General features: G+C 38.9%; 1 protein-coding gene across 2 annotated transcripts in view; it reads left to right on the plus strand.

Annotated features, from left to right (window-relative positions):
* Positions 1 to 17,439, plus strand: part of GOLM2 (golgi membrane protein 2) — a 116,040-nt gene that overhangs the window by 73,317 nt on the left and 25,284 nt on the right. For both annotated transcript variants that reach the window (XM_002717928.6, XM_002717930.6), the window contains exons 7-8: positions 3,009 to 3,110; positions 4,076 to 4,246. In XM_002717928.6, coding sequence (XP_002717974.3) covers positions 3,009 to 3,110; positions 4,076 to 4,246 — 273 coding nt within the window. The remainder of the gene's footprint in view (positions 1 to 3,008; positions 3,111 to 4,075; positions 4,247 to 17,439) is intronic.

The following is a 17,439-nucleotide window of genomic DNA, read 5'->3' on the forward strand; positions in this document are numbered from 1 at the left end:
AGCTAAAAGCATAGTTTTGCTTGAAAAAATTGCCTTGTTCCTGAGCAGGAGGCATAAAGCTAAAGATGTAAATGATCATTTGTAGTTTATTAATGGTAGTACCTTTCTTTGTCTTCTGGTTTAAATAGTTCTGGGTTCAGTTAGGATCCAACAATGACCAACAAATTTGTAGTGTCCCAGAGTCTGTTGGAAAATCAAAATTTTACTGTTAAATCTGGTAAAGTGTACCCTTTTGACACATTAGTTGATAGTTAATATTAGCTATTCCGTGTGTAGAAGTGGGTATTGGGTATTGCACATGGCAGGGTAGCAAGGTAATGTGAACAAAGTGAGATGTAGAAAACCCCTACTTTCTATAAATTCGAGTATGTGTTTTCTTGGAATGAATTTTTAATTTCTTGAGTTCTTAAGTTTAGAAACTATACGGTAAGTGAAATAGAATTATTTAAATAAACCTTGATGATTATAAAGTAACTCAGGTTTACTAGTTAGATTTGACAAGAATGTAATGTGTAATAGTCAACTATCAAATTGCCTTAGCTTAAAACAGTAAGGCCTATTGTTTGTATTATGATCTGATACAGGTTGAGTGGCTCTCTGTGCATCTTTCCTGTAAGCAATGACCCCTTCCAATATATGATGCTGCCATCTTCTTATGTAGCCCCCTAAGTTACAACAGAAGGGGAAGAAACATTGTAGGTGATTTGCACAGATTTTATGGCCAGACTTAGAAATGGTACATTCAGTTTCTTCTGCATTCCTCAGAACAGAACGAGGAGCCCTTGACCCTAACCACAAAGGAAAGCTGATCTTCCCTTATGTCTAGGGGAAACATGAAATAATGAAATGGGAAGATTCACTTAACATTGTCACTGCCACAGCAAAGTTTTTGAAGAATAAAATATACCATTTTTAAAAAGATTTGTTTATTTATTTGAAAGGCAGAGTTACAGAGAGGCAGAGGCAGAGAGAGAGAGGTCTTCCATCCACTGGTTCAATCCCTAGATGGCTGCAAAGGCTGGAGCTGCACCATTCAGAAGCCAGGAGCCAGGAGCTTCTTCCAGGTCTCTTACACGGGTGCGGGGCCCAAGCATTTGGGCCATCTTTTACTGCTTTTCCAGGCCATAGCAGGGAGCTGGATGGGAAGTGGAGGAGGTGGGACTCGAACCAGCGCCCATATGGGATTGCGGCACTGCAGGCGGTGCTTTACCTACTACACCGCAATGCTGGCCCCTAAAACATACCATTAATCATATCTTATAGAGAGGACTCTTCTAATGTTTTTTTAACTTTTTATTTTACCTGGCTTTAGTTCCCTCTTTGATTTCTGCCTTTCTGTCATGCTAATCTGCCCAGGGATACAGTGGGATCAGTGTAGTGAGTAAAAATCATCTTATTTGCTTATGGCTTCATTTATTGAACAAGAAGTTCCAACTATAAGTATTTATATCTTTGTTAAACACTTTGCAAAAAAAAAACAAATTTTTTGTCTTCAATATAAATTTCAGGGCCGGCGCCGTAGCTCACTTGGCTAATCCTCTGCCTGTGGTGCTGGAATCCCATATGGGCCTCGGGTTCTAGTCCTGGTTGCTCCTCTTCCAGTCCAGCTCTCTGCTGTGGCCCAGGAAGGCAATGGAGGATGGCCCAAGTGCTTGGGCACCTGCACCCGCATGGGAGACCAGGAAGAAGCACCTGGCTCCTGGCTTTGGATCGGCGTAGCTCCAGCTGTAGTAGCCATTTTGGGGGTGAACCAATGGAAGGAAGACCTTTCTCTCTGTCTCTCCCTCTCACTGTCTGTAACTCTACCTATCAAATAAATAAATAAAAGAAATCTTTAAAAAATAAAATAAAATTTCAACTTGTTGGATTAGTCGTATTTAGGTTTTATTTAAAGTCTCAGCTATTGGGGCAGAAATTGGGCTTAGCAGTTGGGATGCCACTGGGATAGCTGCATCCCATGTCAGAATGCTTGGATTCAGGTCCCAGCTCTGCTTCTAATTCCAGCTTTGTGCTAGTATGCATCTTAGGAGGCAGCAGATGATGATTTGAGTGTTTGGGTCCCTTCCACCGATATGGAAGAACAAGATTGGGTTCTGGTCACCTGGGTTTGGCTTAGATTTTGGTAAGTTTGGGGAAATTTGGTAAATGAGCCAGTGGGTTAAAAATCTCTCCCTCCCTCCCTCCCTCCCTCTCTCTCTGCCTTTCAAATAAATTAAAAATTTTTAAAAGGATTTATTTATTTGAAAGGCAGAGTTGCAGAGAGGCAGTGTCAGAGAGAGAGATAGACATCTTCCATCCACTGGTTCACTCCCCAAATGGCTGCAACAGCCAGAACTGAGCCAATCTGATGCCAGGAGCCAGGAGATTCTTCTGGGTCTCATAAGTGGGCACGGGGGCCTAAGGACTTAGGCCATCTTCTACTGCTTTCCTAGGCCATAGCAGAGAGCTGGATTGGAAGGGGAGCAACCAGAACTTGAACCAGTGCCCATATGGGATGCCAGCACTACAAGTGAGGGCTTTACCTGCTGTGCCACAGCTCCAGCCCCATAAATTAAATTTTTTAAGAATCTGAACAACTAAGAATATTCTTAAAACTTTACCTAATCTTTAAATGCCAATTATCATTTCTACCATCTATATAAAATGAACTCATTGTTGAAAAATCAATGTTCTGAAGAGATTCATTTGTTTATTCATTCATCACATCTTTGTTGAGCTCTTATTATGTGCCAGGTACAATACTAGGCATTCTAGTGGTAGACATGGCAGAGTTTGTACAGTCATAGAGTTTATATTCTGGTCAGATTTCTTGATCACCAGAATCTGAGATATATGGTACAGTTCATTATTTAGTAACCAAAAATGTATTAGTCAATACGGCAGCTGTAAGGATTACAAAATGAAAATAAGTACCATTGGGTTTATGCGATGTAAATGGATTTGTGAATATTGGTTTTTAGAAATTATAATGTCCATGGAAATAATATGGATGTATTTTTTTCTTGTAGCTAATTTAAATAAACCTCATATATCAGTTTCTCAACTTGGAGGTCACCAAGCAATTCCCACTCATCCAACTGGACAACCTCTTTCTCCCAATTTGGCTGAAGGTATGAATTCTTTTACTTGAAATTTCATTTGAAAGCCAATTTACTGGTCATGCTTTGAATCTAACAGGTCAGTAGCAAATTATTGTTAGATATTTTTAAATGACTTGGGAGAAACAGTCATCTTAAATTTGGTCTAATGGATTTCTTAAGCACAGAATTATTTGTTGTGCCTCTCTGAACTACATTCTCTTTCATCTCTTTCCTTTCTGCCAGGGTATGTAGATTTACTTTCTTCAAAATATGTGTGCAAAAATATCTCACAGAGGCCTTTTATAAATTAATTTACCCACCTATAAAATTCTATATTCATGAATATACTTGTTTTCTACTGAATACTTATTTAATTTTACAAAAACATTCTCCAAAAATGAAAATCAGTATGATTGAATGGAACTGTTTAAGGGAGATGATGGAAAGATGTAGAAGTCAAAATGGCCCAAGAGGTTTTTGAATCCAAAATTAATTGTAGTAAGGATCTAAATCAAGACTTTGATGAGGGAAAAGAGGTAGTGGGAGAAAAAGAGGGTATATCCAGGAGACTGCTAAGAAAGAATCACAAGTTAACATTTGTGAGTCACTATGTAGATGAAGATGATATAGAGTTTGAAAATTTCAAAATCTTTACTGAATTTTCAAGATTTCTGACAGCATATGGAGTTTGGGAGAAGGAATAGATAAGGAAATCATTGCTGTATTAATCTTTGGATTTCTATTAAGATAAACTTTTGTGAATAGGTTGGTAATCAGCAGTGGGAATATTTTCCTGGGAATGATTAGTAAACTTTGCATAGCTAAAATCATATTAGTTTCAAGATTTGATTAGAGAGTTTGAAATAAAGCTTAAAAAAAAGCTACCTTACTGCCCAGTGTCAAACAACAATGTGTCTTAACTTTTGTAAAGCAAGCCTTAATGAATTTTTTTTTAAAGTCTTATACTCTTTTTAATTTGATGCTTTATGCTATAGCTGCACAGACGAACCATAATGGAGACCTTGGTACTTCGAAGCAGAACCCTTCCAACACTCTTCAGCGTTTAATTCCAGGCTCCAAAATGGAGAGCGAACCCAAAATTCAAGCAGATTTACTAAAGCAGGCTTCCAAGGATAAAGTTGGTGACTTCCATAAATTGAAGCAAAGTAAGAATCAATTGATGACTATTATGCTGAAAAGATTTCTTTAAATATGTTTGTTTGCAAGGCTGAATTAAGGTCTTCAGTATAATAATCTCTAGCGAATGTGTGGTAAAGTTATATGTATGCAGAGAGAACATTTGATGATGTTAAAATGCAAAAGGAAAGTGGGTTTTAAATAGATAAGATATAGACTATTTTTAAAGAAAAAAAGAGCTGCTTATGTTCTACAATATTTAATAAATTTCAGATGAATTGATTTTTTTATGTTATTAGTTCTTATGAATGTAAACTTCTTTGGAGAAATGAGGAAAGTTATATTTTGGTTGATTAATGAATGAAAACTTTGATTAGGAGGGAGAGAAGGTAAATAGCTTTGAAAAACGATCCACTTCAGAAGAAGTATATGCCGGGGAGTCTGCCATAGAGAAAAGCTCAATACTGCTTCCTCCTACAGTCCTTCTAATTGCAGTTTGAAATGAAGTAGAGTCAACAAACCATAGTATTGTATAATGAAGTATTACTGCCTAATTATTTCAGATGTGTTGATTTCGATAAATGGACCTGTTAATCTTCATTGCTCTCTAGTTGGTGGATTCTCGAGAAGTCTAAATGCAGTATAAAATTCAGAAATAGAGACAATTTGGGACAAGAGAGTGCCCTTTAGGTCAGCACTCTTACATTGTGCTTTTCACTCTTGCTTTTTGTGGCTTTTTCCTACCTTCCCTTCTGTCTAATTTGTCTTTGGTTTATATGATGGCTTCTATGGCAGCAACTGTTCAGCACTATTTAGGCTGCTATTTGTGTACAGGTTGCTTTTATGTTTAAAGCTGGGCAGTGTTATAACTGTGAATTTATTCAAGGTATTTTTATTGGTCTTAAAATAGTTACATACATTTTTACATATATATGAATATATACTTTTATATGTTTAATTGACTGTCATTCTTGTTACTTTAAAGCATATCTGTGTATCTTGAGTATTATATGAAAAAATTTTACTTACAAGAATGTAGCTATCATTTAGGTGTAGTGAAAAAAGTTTCACTATTGATCTGAAAGCCTTTATTTCAACAGGAAGTATTTATATCTTAATTTCATTACATAGGTTTTCTTCTAAACGTGTATTATCATATATGTGTATTACCATATATATATATATATATATATATATATATATATAAAATTGTTGCCTTACCTGTTTTTCCTCACACTTTTAGGTAAAAAGATTGATTGGAAACAACTTCTCAGAAACAATTGCTCTTGGGTTTTAAATTCTTAACCCAAATTTTTTTCAATGTATCATTAATATATTAAGGGTGGAAATCAATGTGTGCACCATTTTGGAATTTATTTCTTACATACCTTTTAACCTATTGAAGAGTTATACACTTGTCATTTTAAATATGTGAGTACATCCATCTGAAGGACCTTCAAAAAGTTCATGAAAAACATGTATTATGAAAAAACTATGCATAGATTTCAAAATTATTTTATACCAGAAATAAGCGTATCCTACTTTTATTTAATTCTGTTTTCCACATTCACACATGTATTCCATTGTGGTTAGACAATAATAATCGTTCACTTAGATCTACTTTCTCATTAATTATTTAAATTACTATGTATTTTTTCATTTTAATTGTCATGACTGACTCTTTTTTTAAAATTATTTCCTATTCTTCCTAGTTTATGTGTTCCTTTAGAAGTATAGCTTCTATCTGACTAGCTTCATACCTCCTGTTTCATTCTTGTGTTGTCAAATTGTGTCTTGAGTAGATTTATGGTGTCATTGGAGATACTTATCTCTTTCCTGTGGCTTGGCCACAGGATTGATTTTTATCTTGTATGAGATGCTTAGAATATATTGATTCCTTAAAGATGTTTTAATAAGAATTTACTTTCTGGTAGCCTATTTTTATGTGAGGAATTTTGTCGTAATTATTTCTTTATATATAATATGTATAGTTTTGACCACTTAGCCTGTGAACTTTGTAGATTGGTCCTATATATTTGTATCAGATCTCTATAAATGGCCCAGATACTGATGTTTCATAAACTACTTTTATTATGGTTTTCCTTTTATTGCCTTTCTTTTTATGAGGTGTCTGAAAAAGGGTCATAGAAAATGCATAATAGAAAAGTGCTACATGAAAAAACACCTATACATGGGTTTCAAATCTTTTTGTGCTAAAATTAACTAATTTTTAAATTTAGTTTCCATGAATGTTTGAAGTTTCTTCATATGAGGCTTTATTATGTTTTATCATACAAAAGGTTTTCTATGAAAAATTATTTTTGTTGTAGCAAAATATACAGAAATTCACCAAAGCATATAATTTGGTGGTATTTAGTGCATTCACAGTGCTACACAATCACCAGCACTGTCCATTTCCTGAATGTTTTCATCATCAAGGAAGTAAACTCCATACCCATTAAATAGCCATTCTTTGTTCTTTCCTACCCCAACCCCTGGCAACCATTAATCTGCTTCTGTCTTTGGGGTTCACCTATTCTGGATATTTCATATAATAGAACCATATGATATATAACCTTTTGTGTCTGGCTTCTTAGCATAGTTTTTCCAGATTCAGCCATTATGTAACATGTGTGAGTACTTTATTCCTTTTTATTGCTAGATAATATTCAGTTGAATGAATATATTCTGTGTTCCATTCATCTATTGGTGGATGTTTTGGGGTTGTCTCACCTTTTTGGATTATGTGACTAGCACTGCTGTGAACATACACATACAAGTTTTTTGTTGAACACCTGTTTGCAGTTCTTTGGACTATGTACCTAGATGTGGAATTGCTGAGTGTGTTAATTCTATGTTTGGCTTTTGAAAAACTGCCAAACTGTTTTTCATAACAGCTGCACACTTAACATTCCCACTAGTAATGTGTAAGGGTTACAATTTCTCCACATCCAAAGCTTTTTCCCCCTTTCCCTCTTTTTCAATATTGTCATTCTTGTGGATGTGAAGTAGTATTATATTGTGGTTTTGAATTTCATTTCCCTAATGACCAATGATCTTGAGCATTGTTTCATGTACATGTTGGTCATTTATATGTCTTTTTGGAAAAAAAAAAAGTCTCTTCAGGTCCTTTGCCTATATTCTTAATTAGGTTATTTGTCTTCGTTGATGAGTTGTTAAGATTTCTTTATATATTCTAGATACTATACCTTCAGTATATACATGATTTACATGTATGTTTGCCCCTTCTATGGGTTCTCTTTTCACTCTCTTGGTATTTACCTTTGATAAGTGTCAGAGTTTGAGGAATCCAACTTATCTGGTTTTTTTCTTTTGTTGCTCATACTTTTGGAATCATGTGTTTTCTTCTAAGATTTTTATAGATTTAGCTCTTGTGTTTAGGTCTTTGATCCATTTTAAGCTAACGTTTATATGTGTTGTGAGGTAGGGACCCAACTTTATTCTTTTGTATGTGAGTGTGTAGTTGACCCAGCACCATTTGTTGAATAAGACTGTTCTTTCCCGCACTGAATGATCTTGGCATCCTTGTCAAAAATCAGTTGACCACAAGGCAGGCATTGTGGCACAGAGGGTTAAGCCAGTGTCTGCAATAACAGCATCCCATATTGGACTGCCAGCTGTTTAACTTCTTATCTAGCTTTCTGCTACGCACTGGGAAAGGTAATAGAGGATGACCCAAGTACATGGGGCCCTGATATCCATGTAGGAGACCAGGTTGGAGTTCCTGATTCCTGGCTTTAGCCTGGCCCAGACACTCTCTTTCCCTCTCCCTCCTTTCCTCTTCTGTGTTACTTTGTCTTTCTAAGGAAATAATTGATCTTTAAAAAAATAATTGACTGGGGTCAGTGCCATGGCTCACTAGGTTAATCCTCTGCCTGCAGTGCCAGCATCCCATATGGGCGCCAGGTTCTAGTCCTGGTTGCTCCTTTTCCAGTCCAGCTCTCTGCTATGGCCTGGGAAAGCAGTAGAAGATGGCCCAAGTACTTGGTCCCCTGCACCCGCATGGGAGACCAGGATGGGGCACCTGGCTCCTGGCTTCGGATTGGCGTAGCACTGGCCGTAGCTGCCATTTGGGGAGTGAATCAATGGAAGGAAGACCTTTCTCTCTGTCTCTCTCTCACTGTCTAACTCTGTCTCTCAAATAAATAAATAAATAAAAATTTTCTTAAAAAATAATTGACTGTGGATGTATGGGCTAATTTCTGAGTTATCAGTTCTATTTCATTGGCCTCTCTGTCCTTATGGGAGTTTTATACCATTTTTGTTGCTGTTGATTTTGAATTTAGAAAGTGTGAATCTTTTAACTTTGTTCTCTTTTTATGAGATTATTTTAGTAATTCACGATCCCTTGCATTTCATGTGAATTTTATGGTCTGTTTTTCTATTTTTATTAAAAAAGTAGTGGGGATTTTAATAGATTGTCATTGAATCTGTGGATCATGTTAGGGTGCATTGCCATTTTAATAACATCAAGTCTTGCAATTCATGAATATGAGACATCTTTCCATCTATTTAGTGATGTTTTGAAGTTCTCTTAGTGATGTTTTACAGTTCTCAGTGTACAAATCTTGTGCCATCTTGGTTAAAATTTATCTCTACACATTTTATTTAGATAGTTTTATAAATCAAATTTTTTTCTTTTCAGATTGTTCATTGCTTGTTCATAGAAATATGACTGATTTTTGTGTGTTGATGTTATATCCTGCAACATTGCTGAATTTGATACAAAAGGTTTTTATTTGTGTACATTCAGACATGTTTATCTTGACTCTTATGACAGTCTCTATTCCTCTAATAGAAAATCATTTTCCTTTCTCTGGCCATAAATATACTAGTTAATTTTCTTTGACTTTTTTCCTAATTGCTTATTTGACCTGTCTGGAATTTACAGCAATCCAAATTAACTTTTCTTTATATTGATATCCATTTGTGCCAAGATTCTTGTGAATTTTTTATTTTCCTTTGGTGATATTACTTCTCCCTTATTGCATACAAATTAAGCTACTTTGTTGTTCTTAGCTTATCTTCAGAATTTCCAGTTTTGATGATTCTTATCTTTATCCCCAGCACATGGGGTTGAAAACTACTGTTTAATAATCATAATTTTTCCACTTTCAGTTTATCAAATTCAATGGCTAATTTTCAGAAACCTTAATTTATATACAATTAAATCTACATATTAAATTGAGTATTATTTATTATCTTTAGTTTTTTTTATCTGAGACTCCCCTTATTTGTGCTTTATTTGGTTCATCATACTCTTACACTTTTTTCTGAAAAAACATCTGACTTTCCAATTTCATCTGGTATCTAAGTTCATTTTTCTCATTATTTAAAATGGAATATTGTTTCATTGCATTTTCAATGTAGATATGCTCTTATATAAATTATAGTTAAAATTTTAAAAAATTTATTTCTTTGTTTATTTGAAAGAGTAACAGGAAGAATAAAACCCAAAAAAGGGAGTATAAACATTAAAAGCAATTAAATAAGTACAGATACTCCAATAACTACAATAAATACAAAGAAAGTTATCTGTTAAAAGACAAAAGGATACCAAAAAACCCCACAGACATGCAACAAAATAAATAAATAAAATTTAAAAATCCAGCTATGTAAGGTTTCTTTTTAATATTTTTCTTTTTATGTATAGTGTTTCTAATTAAATCTTTTTTTTTGACAGAGTTATAGACAGTGAGAGAGAGAGAGACAGAGAGAAAGGTCTCCCCTCCGTTGTTCACTCCCCAAATGGCCGCTACTGATCCGAAGCCAGGAGCCAGGTGCTCCTTCCTGGTCTCCCATGCAAGTGTAGGGGCCCAAGCGCTTGGGCCATCCTCCACTGCCTTCCCAGGCCACAGCAGAGAGCTGGACTGAAAGAGGAACAACTGGGACTAGAACCCAGCGCCCATATGGGATGCTGGCGCCGCAGGTGGAGGATTAGCCAAGTGAGCCACAGCATCGGCCCCTCTAATTAAATCTTAAATACACGGAGAGACAAACTTTATAAATAAAAGGACTATAAAAGATATTCCTCTCTTATGGATATAGCCCCAAAAGAATTGAATACAGCGACTTGAACTGATATTTGTTATGCTCATATTCATATCATCATTAGTCACAATATCCAAAAGATTGACACAATCCAAATGTTGATTGACAGATGAATGAATAAACAAAATTGGGTGAATACATACAATGAAATTCTATTCAACCTTAAAAAGGAAATTCTGCTAAATGCTACAATATGGATAAACCTTAAAGACATTATACTCAGCCGGCGCCGCGGCTCACTAGGCTAATCCTCTGCCTTGCGGCGCCGGCACACCAGGTTCTAGTCCCGGTCGGGGCACCGGATTCTGTCCTGGTTGCCCCTCTTCCAGGCCAGCTCTCTGCTGTGGCCAGGGAGTGCAGTGGAGGATGGCCCAAGTACTTGGGCCCTGCACCCCATGGGAGACCAGGATAAGTACCTGGCTCCTGCCATCAGATCAGCGCAGTGCGCCGGCTGCAGCACGCCAGCCGCGGCGGCCATTGGAGGGTGAACCAATGGCAAAGGAAGACCTTTCTCTCTGTCTCTCTCTCTCACTGTCCACTCTCTTTCAAAAAATAAATAAATAAATAAATAAATAAAATAAGACATTATACTAAGTTGAAACAAGACAGCAACAAAGGACAAACATTGTAGGATTCCACTTATTTGAAGTACCTAGTGTAGTCAGATTTGTAAAATCAAAGTAGAATGATGGATCCCATGTTCCAAGAGAGGGAAAGGGAATTATTGTTTAATGAATATGCAGAATTATCAGTTTGGAAAGATAAGAAATTTCTGAACATAGATGGTAGTTATGATTATACAGAGTGCTGCTGACTGTACACTTAACAATGGTTAAGATAGTAAATTTTTTATGTATGTGTATTTTACCACAAATTAAAATAAAGTTACCCTTTGGTGAAACCTAATTAAAAGAAAGTTGATGTAAAGTAGTAGCAAATTATCAAATAGATTGTAAGGGAAAATGAAAAAAGAATGATCTACTAGAAAGAGGAAGTCATCATCTAAAACTATAGGCAGGAAATAGGAAAACAAAAAGCTGACATAATTTCAGAGGGTAATTGACAAGTACAGAATGTGACAGATTTAATATATTTATATCAAAACTGTAAGTCAGAGCAGACACATAAGCTAGTGGTTAAGATGCCTGCATCTCATATCAGAATACCTAGATTTGAGTCCTGGCTTTGGCTCCTGATTCCAGCTTGTCTCACTATATGCTGGCCTCAATAAATAAATCTTAATAAAAGTAAAAGTCCTACATTTAACAACTTTGTAAAATCAATCATAAGCAACTTATGAGGGGTTTATCATGGACATTTCAAAAGTTATAGAACTCAGCAATAGTGTAAATACTACGCATACCACAATATGAGGGATACTTTGAATATTGTTTTTATAGCTAAATTTATGGTCTCGAGAACATTAAGAGAAAAATCCTGAAAATTAAATTAGTTGAATTAAACTCAAAATAGTAGTGGTAATCATAGTTGTGATTGTAGCACCAGCAGTTGGTAATAATGATGGTCCTAATGATAGCTAACATCTATCATAATGAGTGGTAACTATGTACCACTTACTATTCTTATGTTGCATTAATCAATAGCTACACTTTTTGCAAATTGTGGCTATGACAATGAACAAGAAGGGTTTGCTGTTTAAGCTGCAGTAACTTTTCTGACTATAGATCACCATTTCTTCTGTGGCAGATTTTTACAATTCTTCTAATGCATTTGGGATGCCTGTCTCAGAGTAACCTGCAGCTTTCCTGAAAACTCCTTGCTCTCTGTCCTGCTGAAAACTGTAGCCCTTTTCTGCTGCAAAATTTCCTCCTTCATTGTAACCATCACATCCTCCCCTGCCACCATATCCACCACCACCATAGCCTCCTCTGCTGCTACAACTGGGACAACCAGCAGAGTTGCCATCATCACCTCTTCCATAACTTCCTCTATGCCACCACCTCCACCGCCATAGCCTCCTCTTCCACTGAAGTTTCCACCGTGGTCAGATTTACCTCCACCACCTCCAAAGTTTCCTCCACAACCCATTAAATGCCAGATCCCCCTCCAAGACCTCTTGGTGCCCCAGCAGCAGACTGCTTCTCTTGTTTAGAAAGGGCCTTTTTCACTTCGCAACTATGCCCATTCATTGTGTATTTCTGAACAGCAGTTTTATCAACTGTATCATGATCGTCAAAAGGTACCAAAGCAAATCCTCTTTTTATCCCCACTCTGCCTTCTTCCATAACTTTTATGGTTTCAGTCTTGCCAAATTATATTCCTCTGTCTTTTTTTTTTTTTTTTTTTTTTTTTTTTTTGACAGGCAGAGTGGACAATGAGAGAGAGACAGAGAGAAAGGTCTTCCTTTGCCATTGTTTCACCCTCCAATGGCCGCCGCAGCCGGCGCACTGCGGCCGGTGCACCGCGCTGATCCGATGGCAGGAGCCAGGTGCTTCTCCTGGTCTCCCATGGGGTGCAGGGCCCAAGCACCTGGGCCATCCTCCACTGCACTCCTGGGCCACAGCAGAGAGCTGGCCTGGAAGAGGGGCAACCGGGACAGAATCCGGCACCCCGACCGGGACTAGAACCTGGTGTGCCGGTGCCGCAAGGCAGAGGATTAGTCTAGTGAGCTGCAGCGCCAGCCTCTCTGTCTCTTCTTTAATACCACCAACAGAAATCTTCTTCACTGTTAGATGGGCACTAGGCTTTACCAGATCCTCTCTAGAAACGGCTCTCTTTGGTTCCATAACATGCCCATCAACCTTCTATGGTCAAACACACTTTACTGCATCCACTTCTTCAACACAAGAGTAAATAACAAACCAAAGCCCCTGGAACATTTTGTTTGGGGGTTTCTCATTACACAGTCTGAGTGTGCCCCATTTCTTAAAATATTCTCTTAAACTATCATCTGTAGTTTCAAAGCTCAAACCACCAATAAAAAGTTTCCTCGGCCGGCGCCGCGGCTCAATAGGCTAATCCTCTGCCTTGCGGCGCCGGCACACCAGGTTCTAGTCCCAGTCGGGACACCGGATTCTGTCCCGGTTGCCCCTCTTCCAGGCCAGGTCTCTGCTGTGGCCCGGGAGTGCAGTGGAGGATGGCCCAAGTACTTGGGCCCTGCACCCCATGGGAGACCAGGAGAAGCACCTGGCTCCTGGCTTCGGAACAGCGCAGTGCGCCGGCTGCAGCACGCCAGCCGCGGCGGCCATTGGAGGGTGAACCAATGGCAAAGGAAGACCTTTCTTTCTGTCTCTCTCTTTCACTGTCCACTCTGCCTGTCAAAAAAAAAAAAAAAAAAAAAAGTTTCCTCAACTGCTCTAATTCCTTTGGATCATGGCCCTCCTACCCCCAGTGGTGGTGGCGGTGATGACCACAGTTGGGCTGGGGGCAACCAGGTAGTGGTTTTACCTCCACTTTGAGACCAGACTTCCTCTTCCAACTTGAGTTCAATCCAATGGCAATTTTCTAGAAAATTATTGTATTAATCTATTTGCACTGCTATAACAGAATGCTACAAAGTAATATATAAACAAAACAGTTTATTTCTCATGATTCTAGAGGCTGGAAATATCAAAGACCAAGGTACAGGCAGGATTGATATCTAATGAAGGCTTCTGTCTTCTTCTAGTAATGGCGCCTTGTTACTATATTTTACAGATGGGAGACAATGCTGTGTCCTTTGATGGCAAAAAAGCAAAAGAGAGCATACCTGCTACCTTAAACTCTTTCATAAAAATTGTAATCCCATTCATAAGGGTGGAGACTTCATGACCTAACCACCTCCTAAAAGTCCCACTCCTTAATATTACCACAATGGGGGTTAAGTTTCAACATGAGTTTCAGAAGGGCCACATTCAAAAACTGTGAATTGCCAAAATTGAATCAAGAAGGTTTAAAAACTTGAAAGAAAGAAAAAAAAAAAACACCAAAAACCAATACCCATTGAAGTTGACTAAGTAAGGGGCCAGCATTGTGTCATAGTGGGTTAAGCTGCTGCTTGTGACACTGGCATCCCATGTCAAAGTGCTGGCTTGATTCCCAACTGCTCACTTCCAATCCAGCTTCCTGCTAATGTGCTTGGGAAAGCAGCAGAGGATGGCACAAGTACTTGAGTCCCTGTCATCCATGTGGAGAAGACCTTGATGGAGTTACTGACTCCTGACTTCAGGTTGACCTGGTTCTGGGGAGTAGTATCTCCTTTCCTCTGTGTCACTCTGCCTTTCAAATATATAAATATATCTTCTGTCAAAGAGTTGAATGGAGGGGCCAGTACTGTGATATAGTTACCCAAGTCGCCACCATATGGGTGCCAGTTTGAGTTCTGGCTGCTTCACTTCCATTCCAGCTCCCTAATAATATACCTGGGAAAACAGTGGTAGATGGGCCAAATGCTTGGGCCCTTGTACCCATGTGGGAGACCCAGATAAAGCTCCTGGCTCTGGCTTTGACCTGGCTCTCCCCTGGCTGTTGTGGGCATTTGGGGAGTGAACCAGTGGATAGAAGGGCTCCCTCTCCCTCTCCCTCTCCCTCTCCCTCTCCCTCTCCCTCTCCCTCTCCCTCTCCCTCTCCCTCTCCCTCTCCCTCTCCCTCTCCCTTTTCCTCTCCCTCTCCCTCTCCCTCTCCCCCTCCCTCTTTCCTCTCCCTCTCTCCCTCTTTCCCTCTCCCCCTCCCTCTTTCCCTCTCCCTCTCCCCCTCTCTCTCTCCTTCCTCTCTCCCCTTTTCCTTCTCCCCCTCTCCCTCCCTCCCTCCCTGCTTTCCCTAACTGCCACTCTCGATTTTTTTTTCTTTCTTTGCAAAAACTAGTGGGGCAGATATTTGACATAGTGATAAAGATGCTATTTCGGGGAGTGATGCTACGGCATAGCGTGTAAAGCTGCCGCCTGCAGTGCTGAAATCCCATGTGGGTGCTGGTTCTAGTCCCGGCTGCTCCACTTCTGATCCAGCAGAAGTAGATCCAATAGAAGTAGATCCAGTAGAGGATGGCCCAAGCCCTTGGGCCCTTGCTCCTGAGTGGGAAACCCGGAAGAAGCTCCTGGCTCCTGGCTTCCAATCGGCGCAGCTCCAGCTGTTGTGGCCAATTGGGGAGTGAACCAGTGGATGGAAGACCGCTGGCTCTACCTCTCCTTTCTCTGTGTAACTCTTTCAAATAAATAAATAAATCTTTTTTTTTTAAAGATGCCATTTGACATGTCTGCATCCCATCTCAGAGTTCTAGATTTGAGTCTCTACTCTCCATTCTACCTTCCTGTTAATGTGTACTCTGGAAGATAACTGGTAGTAGCTCGAATAGTTGGATTCCTGCAACCCTGATGGGAAACCTGGACTGAGTTCTTAGTACACAGTTTTGGCCTAGCTCAGCCCTAGCTGTTGCAGGCATTTAGGGAGTGAATTAATACATAAGAGATTCTCAATGTCTCTGCCTCTTTGCCTTTCAAATAAATAAATAAATAGTTTAAAATACTGGTGAAATTGATCAAATGTGGCACAGAAAGACAAAAATGGCACAAATTCTTAGTATCAAGAATGAATAAAATTAATAGAGATCTTAAAAATAATATTAGAACATTTCTTAAGAGGTATTATGAGGTTATTGCCATAACACTTGAAAATTTAGGTGAGAAAGATGATGACCTAGAAAACACCTCTCTACAAAATAGACACAGGAAGATAAGGAAAATCTAGTTGTATGTCTAAGATATTGAATCTGTAATTTAAAAGTTTCTCATAATGAAGTTTCTGAGGCTGAATCATTTCACTGGTTAAGTCTCTCCTGTTTACAGAGAAAATAGAATCAATCTAACATAAACTCTTTGAGAAAATTGAAAACAAAGAAATATTTCCCAATTCATTTTATGAGGCCAGAATAAATTGGACAGGAAAATTGGGAATATTATGAGAAAGGAAAATTACAGGACAGTTTCTTATTAACATGGTTATAAAAATTCTGAAAATATTAGTATGTTTTATCAAGAGACATAAAAATTCTTTACATGTTGATTATGTTGAATTTATTCTGAAAATGCAAAGTTGTTTTTTTTTTTAAGATTTATTTATTTATTTGAAAGTTGGAGTTACACAGAGACAGAAAGAGAGGCAGAGGCAGAGAGAGAGAGAGGTCTTCCATCTGCTGGTTCACTCCCCACTTGGCTAAAATAGCCGGAGCTGCGCTAATCCAAAGCCAGAAGCCAGGAGCTCTTCAGGTCTCCTACAGGGGCCCGTGGGCTTGGGCAATCTTATACTATTTTCCTAGGCCACAGCAGAGAGCTGGCTGATTTGGCAGTGGAGCAACTGGGAATGGAACTGGTGCCCATATGGGATGCTGGCACTGCAGGCAGCAGCTTTCTCTGCTACACCACAGCACCCACCTTATTTGTTTGATATTTGAAAAGCAATCTGGGGGCTGGGGCCGTGGCTCACTTGGTTAATCCTCCACCTGTGGCACCGGCATCCCATATGGGTGCCAGGTTCTAGTCCCAGTTGCTCGTTGCTCCTCTTCCAGTCCAGCTCTCTGCTGTGGCCCGGGAGGGCAGTGGAGGATGGCCCAAGTGTTTGGGCTCCTGCACCTGCATGGGAGACCAGGAAGAAGCACCTGGCTCCTGGCTTCGGATCGGCGCAGCACTGGCTGTAGCGGCCATTTGGAGGGTGAACCAACAGAAGGAAGACCTTTCTCTCTGTCTCTCTTTCTCTCTCTCTCTCTCTCACTGTCTAACTCTACCTGTCAAAAAAAAATTAGTTATGAAGAAAACATTTGAGGGAGTTCAATGTGTATTTGTGATAAAAAAAAAAAAACACATTTTTTTTTTAAATTTATTTGAAAGGCAGAGTTACAGAGAGAGGGAGAGGGAGAGACAGAGAGAATCGTCCATCTTCTGGTTCATACTCCAGATGGCCAGAACAGCCAGAGCTGAGCTGATCTGAAGTCAGAAGCCTGGAGCTTCTTCTGCGTCTCCCACATGAGTACTGGGGTACAAATACTTGGGCCATCTTATGCTGTTTTCCCAGGCACATTAGCAGGAGGCTGAATCAGAAGTGAAGCAGCCAGTACTCAACTGGCACTATATGGGATGTGGGTGTTGCAGGCAGTGGTTTAACCCACTACACCAAAACACCAGCCACTACACATTTATTTATTTATTTATAAATATTTATT

Source organism: Oryctolagus cuniculus, chromosome 12, assembly GCF_051225735.1.
Source record: "Oryctolagus cuniculus isolate XC-2025 breed Fujian yellow rabbit chromosome 12, ASM5122573v1, whole genome shotgun sequence".
NCBI lineage: Eukaryota > Metazoa > Chordata > Mammalia > Lagomorpha > Leporidae > Oryctolagus > Oryctolagus cuniculus.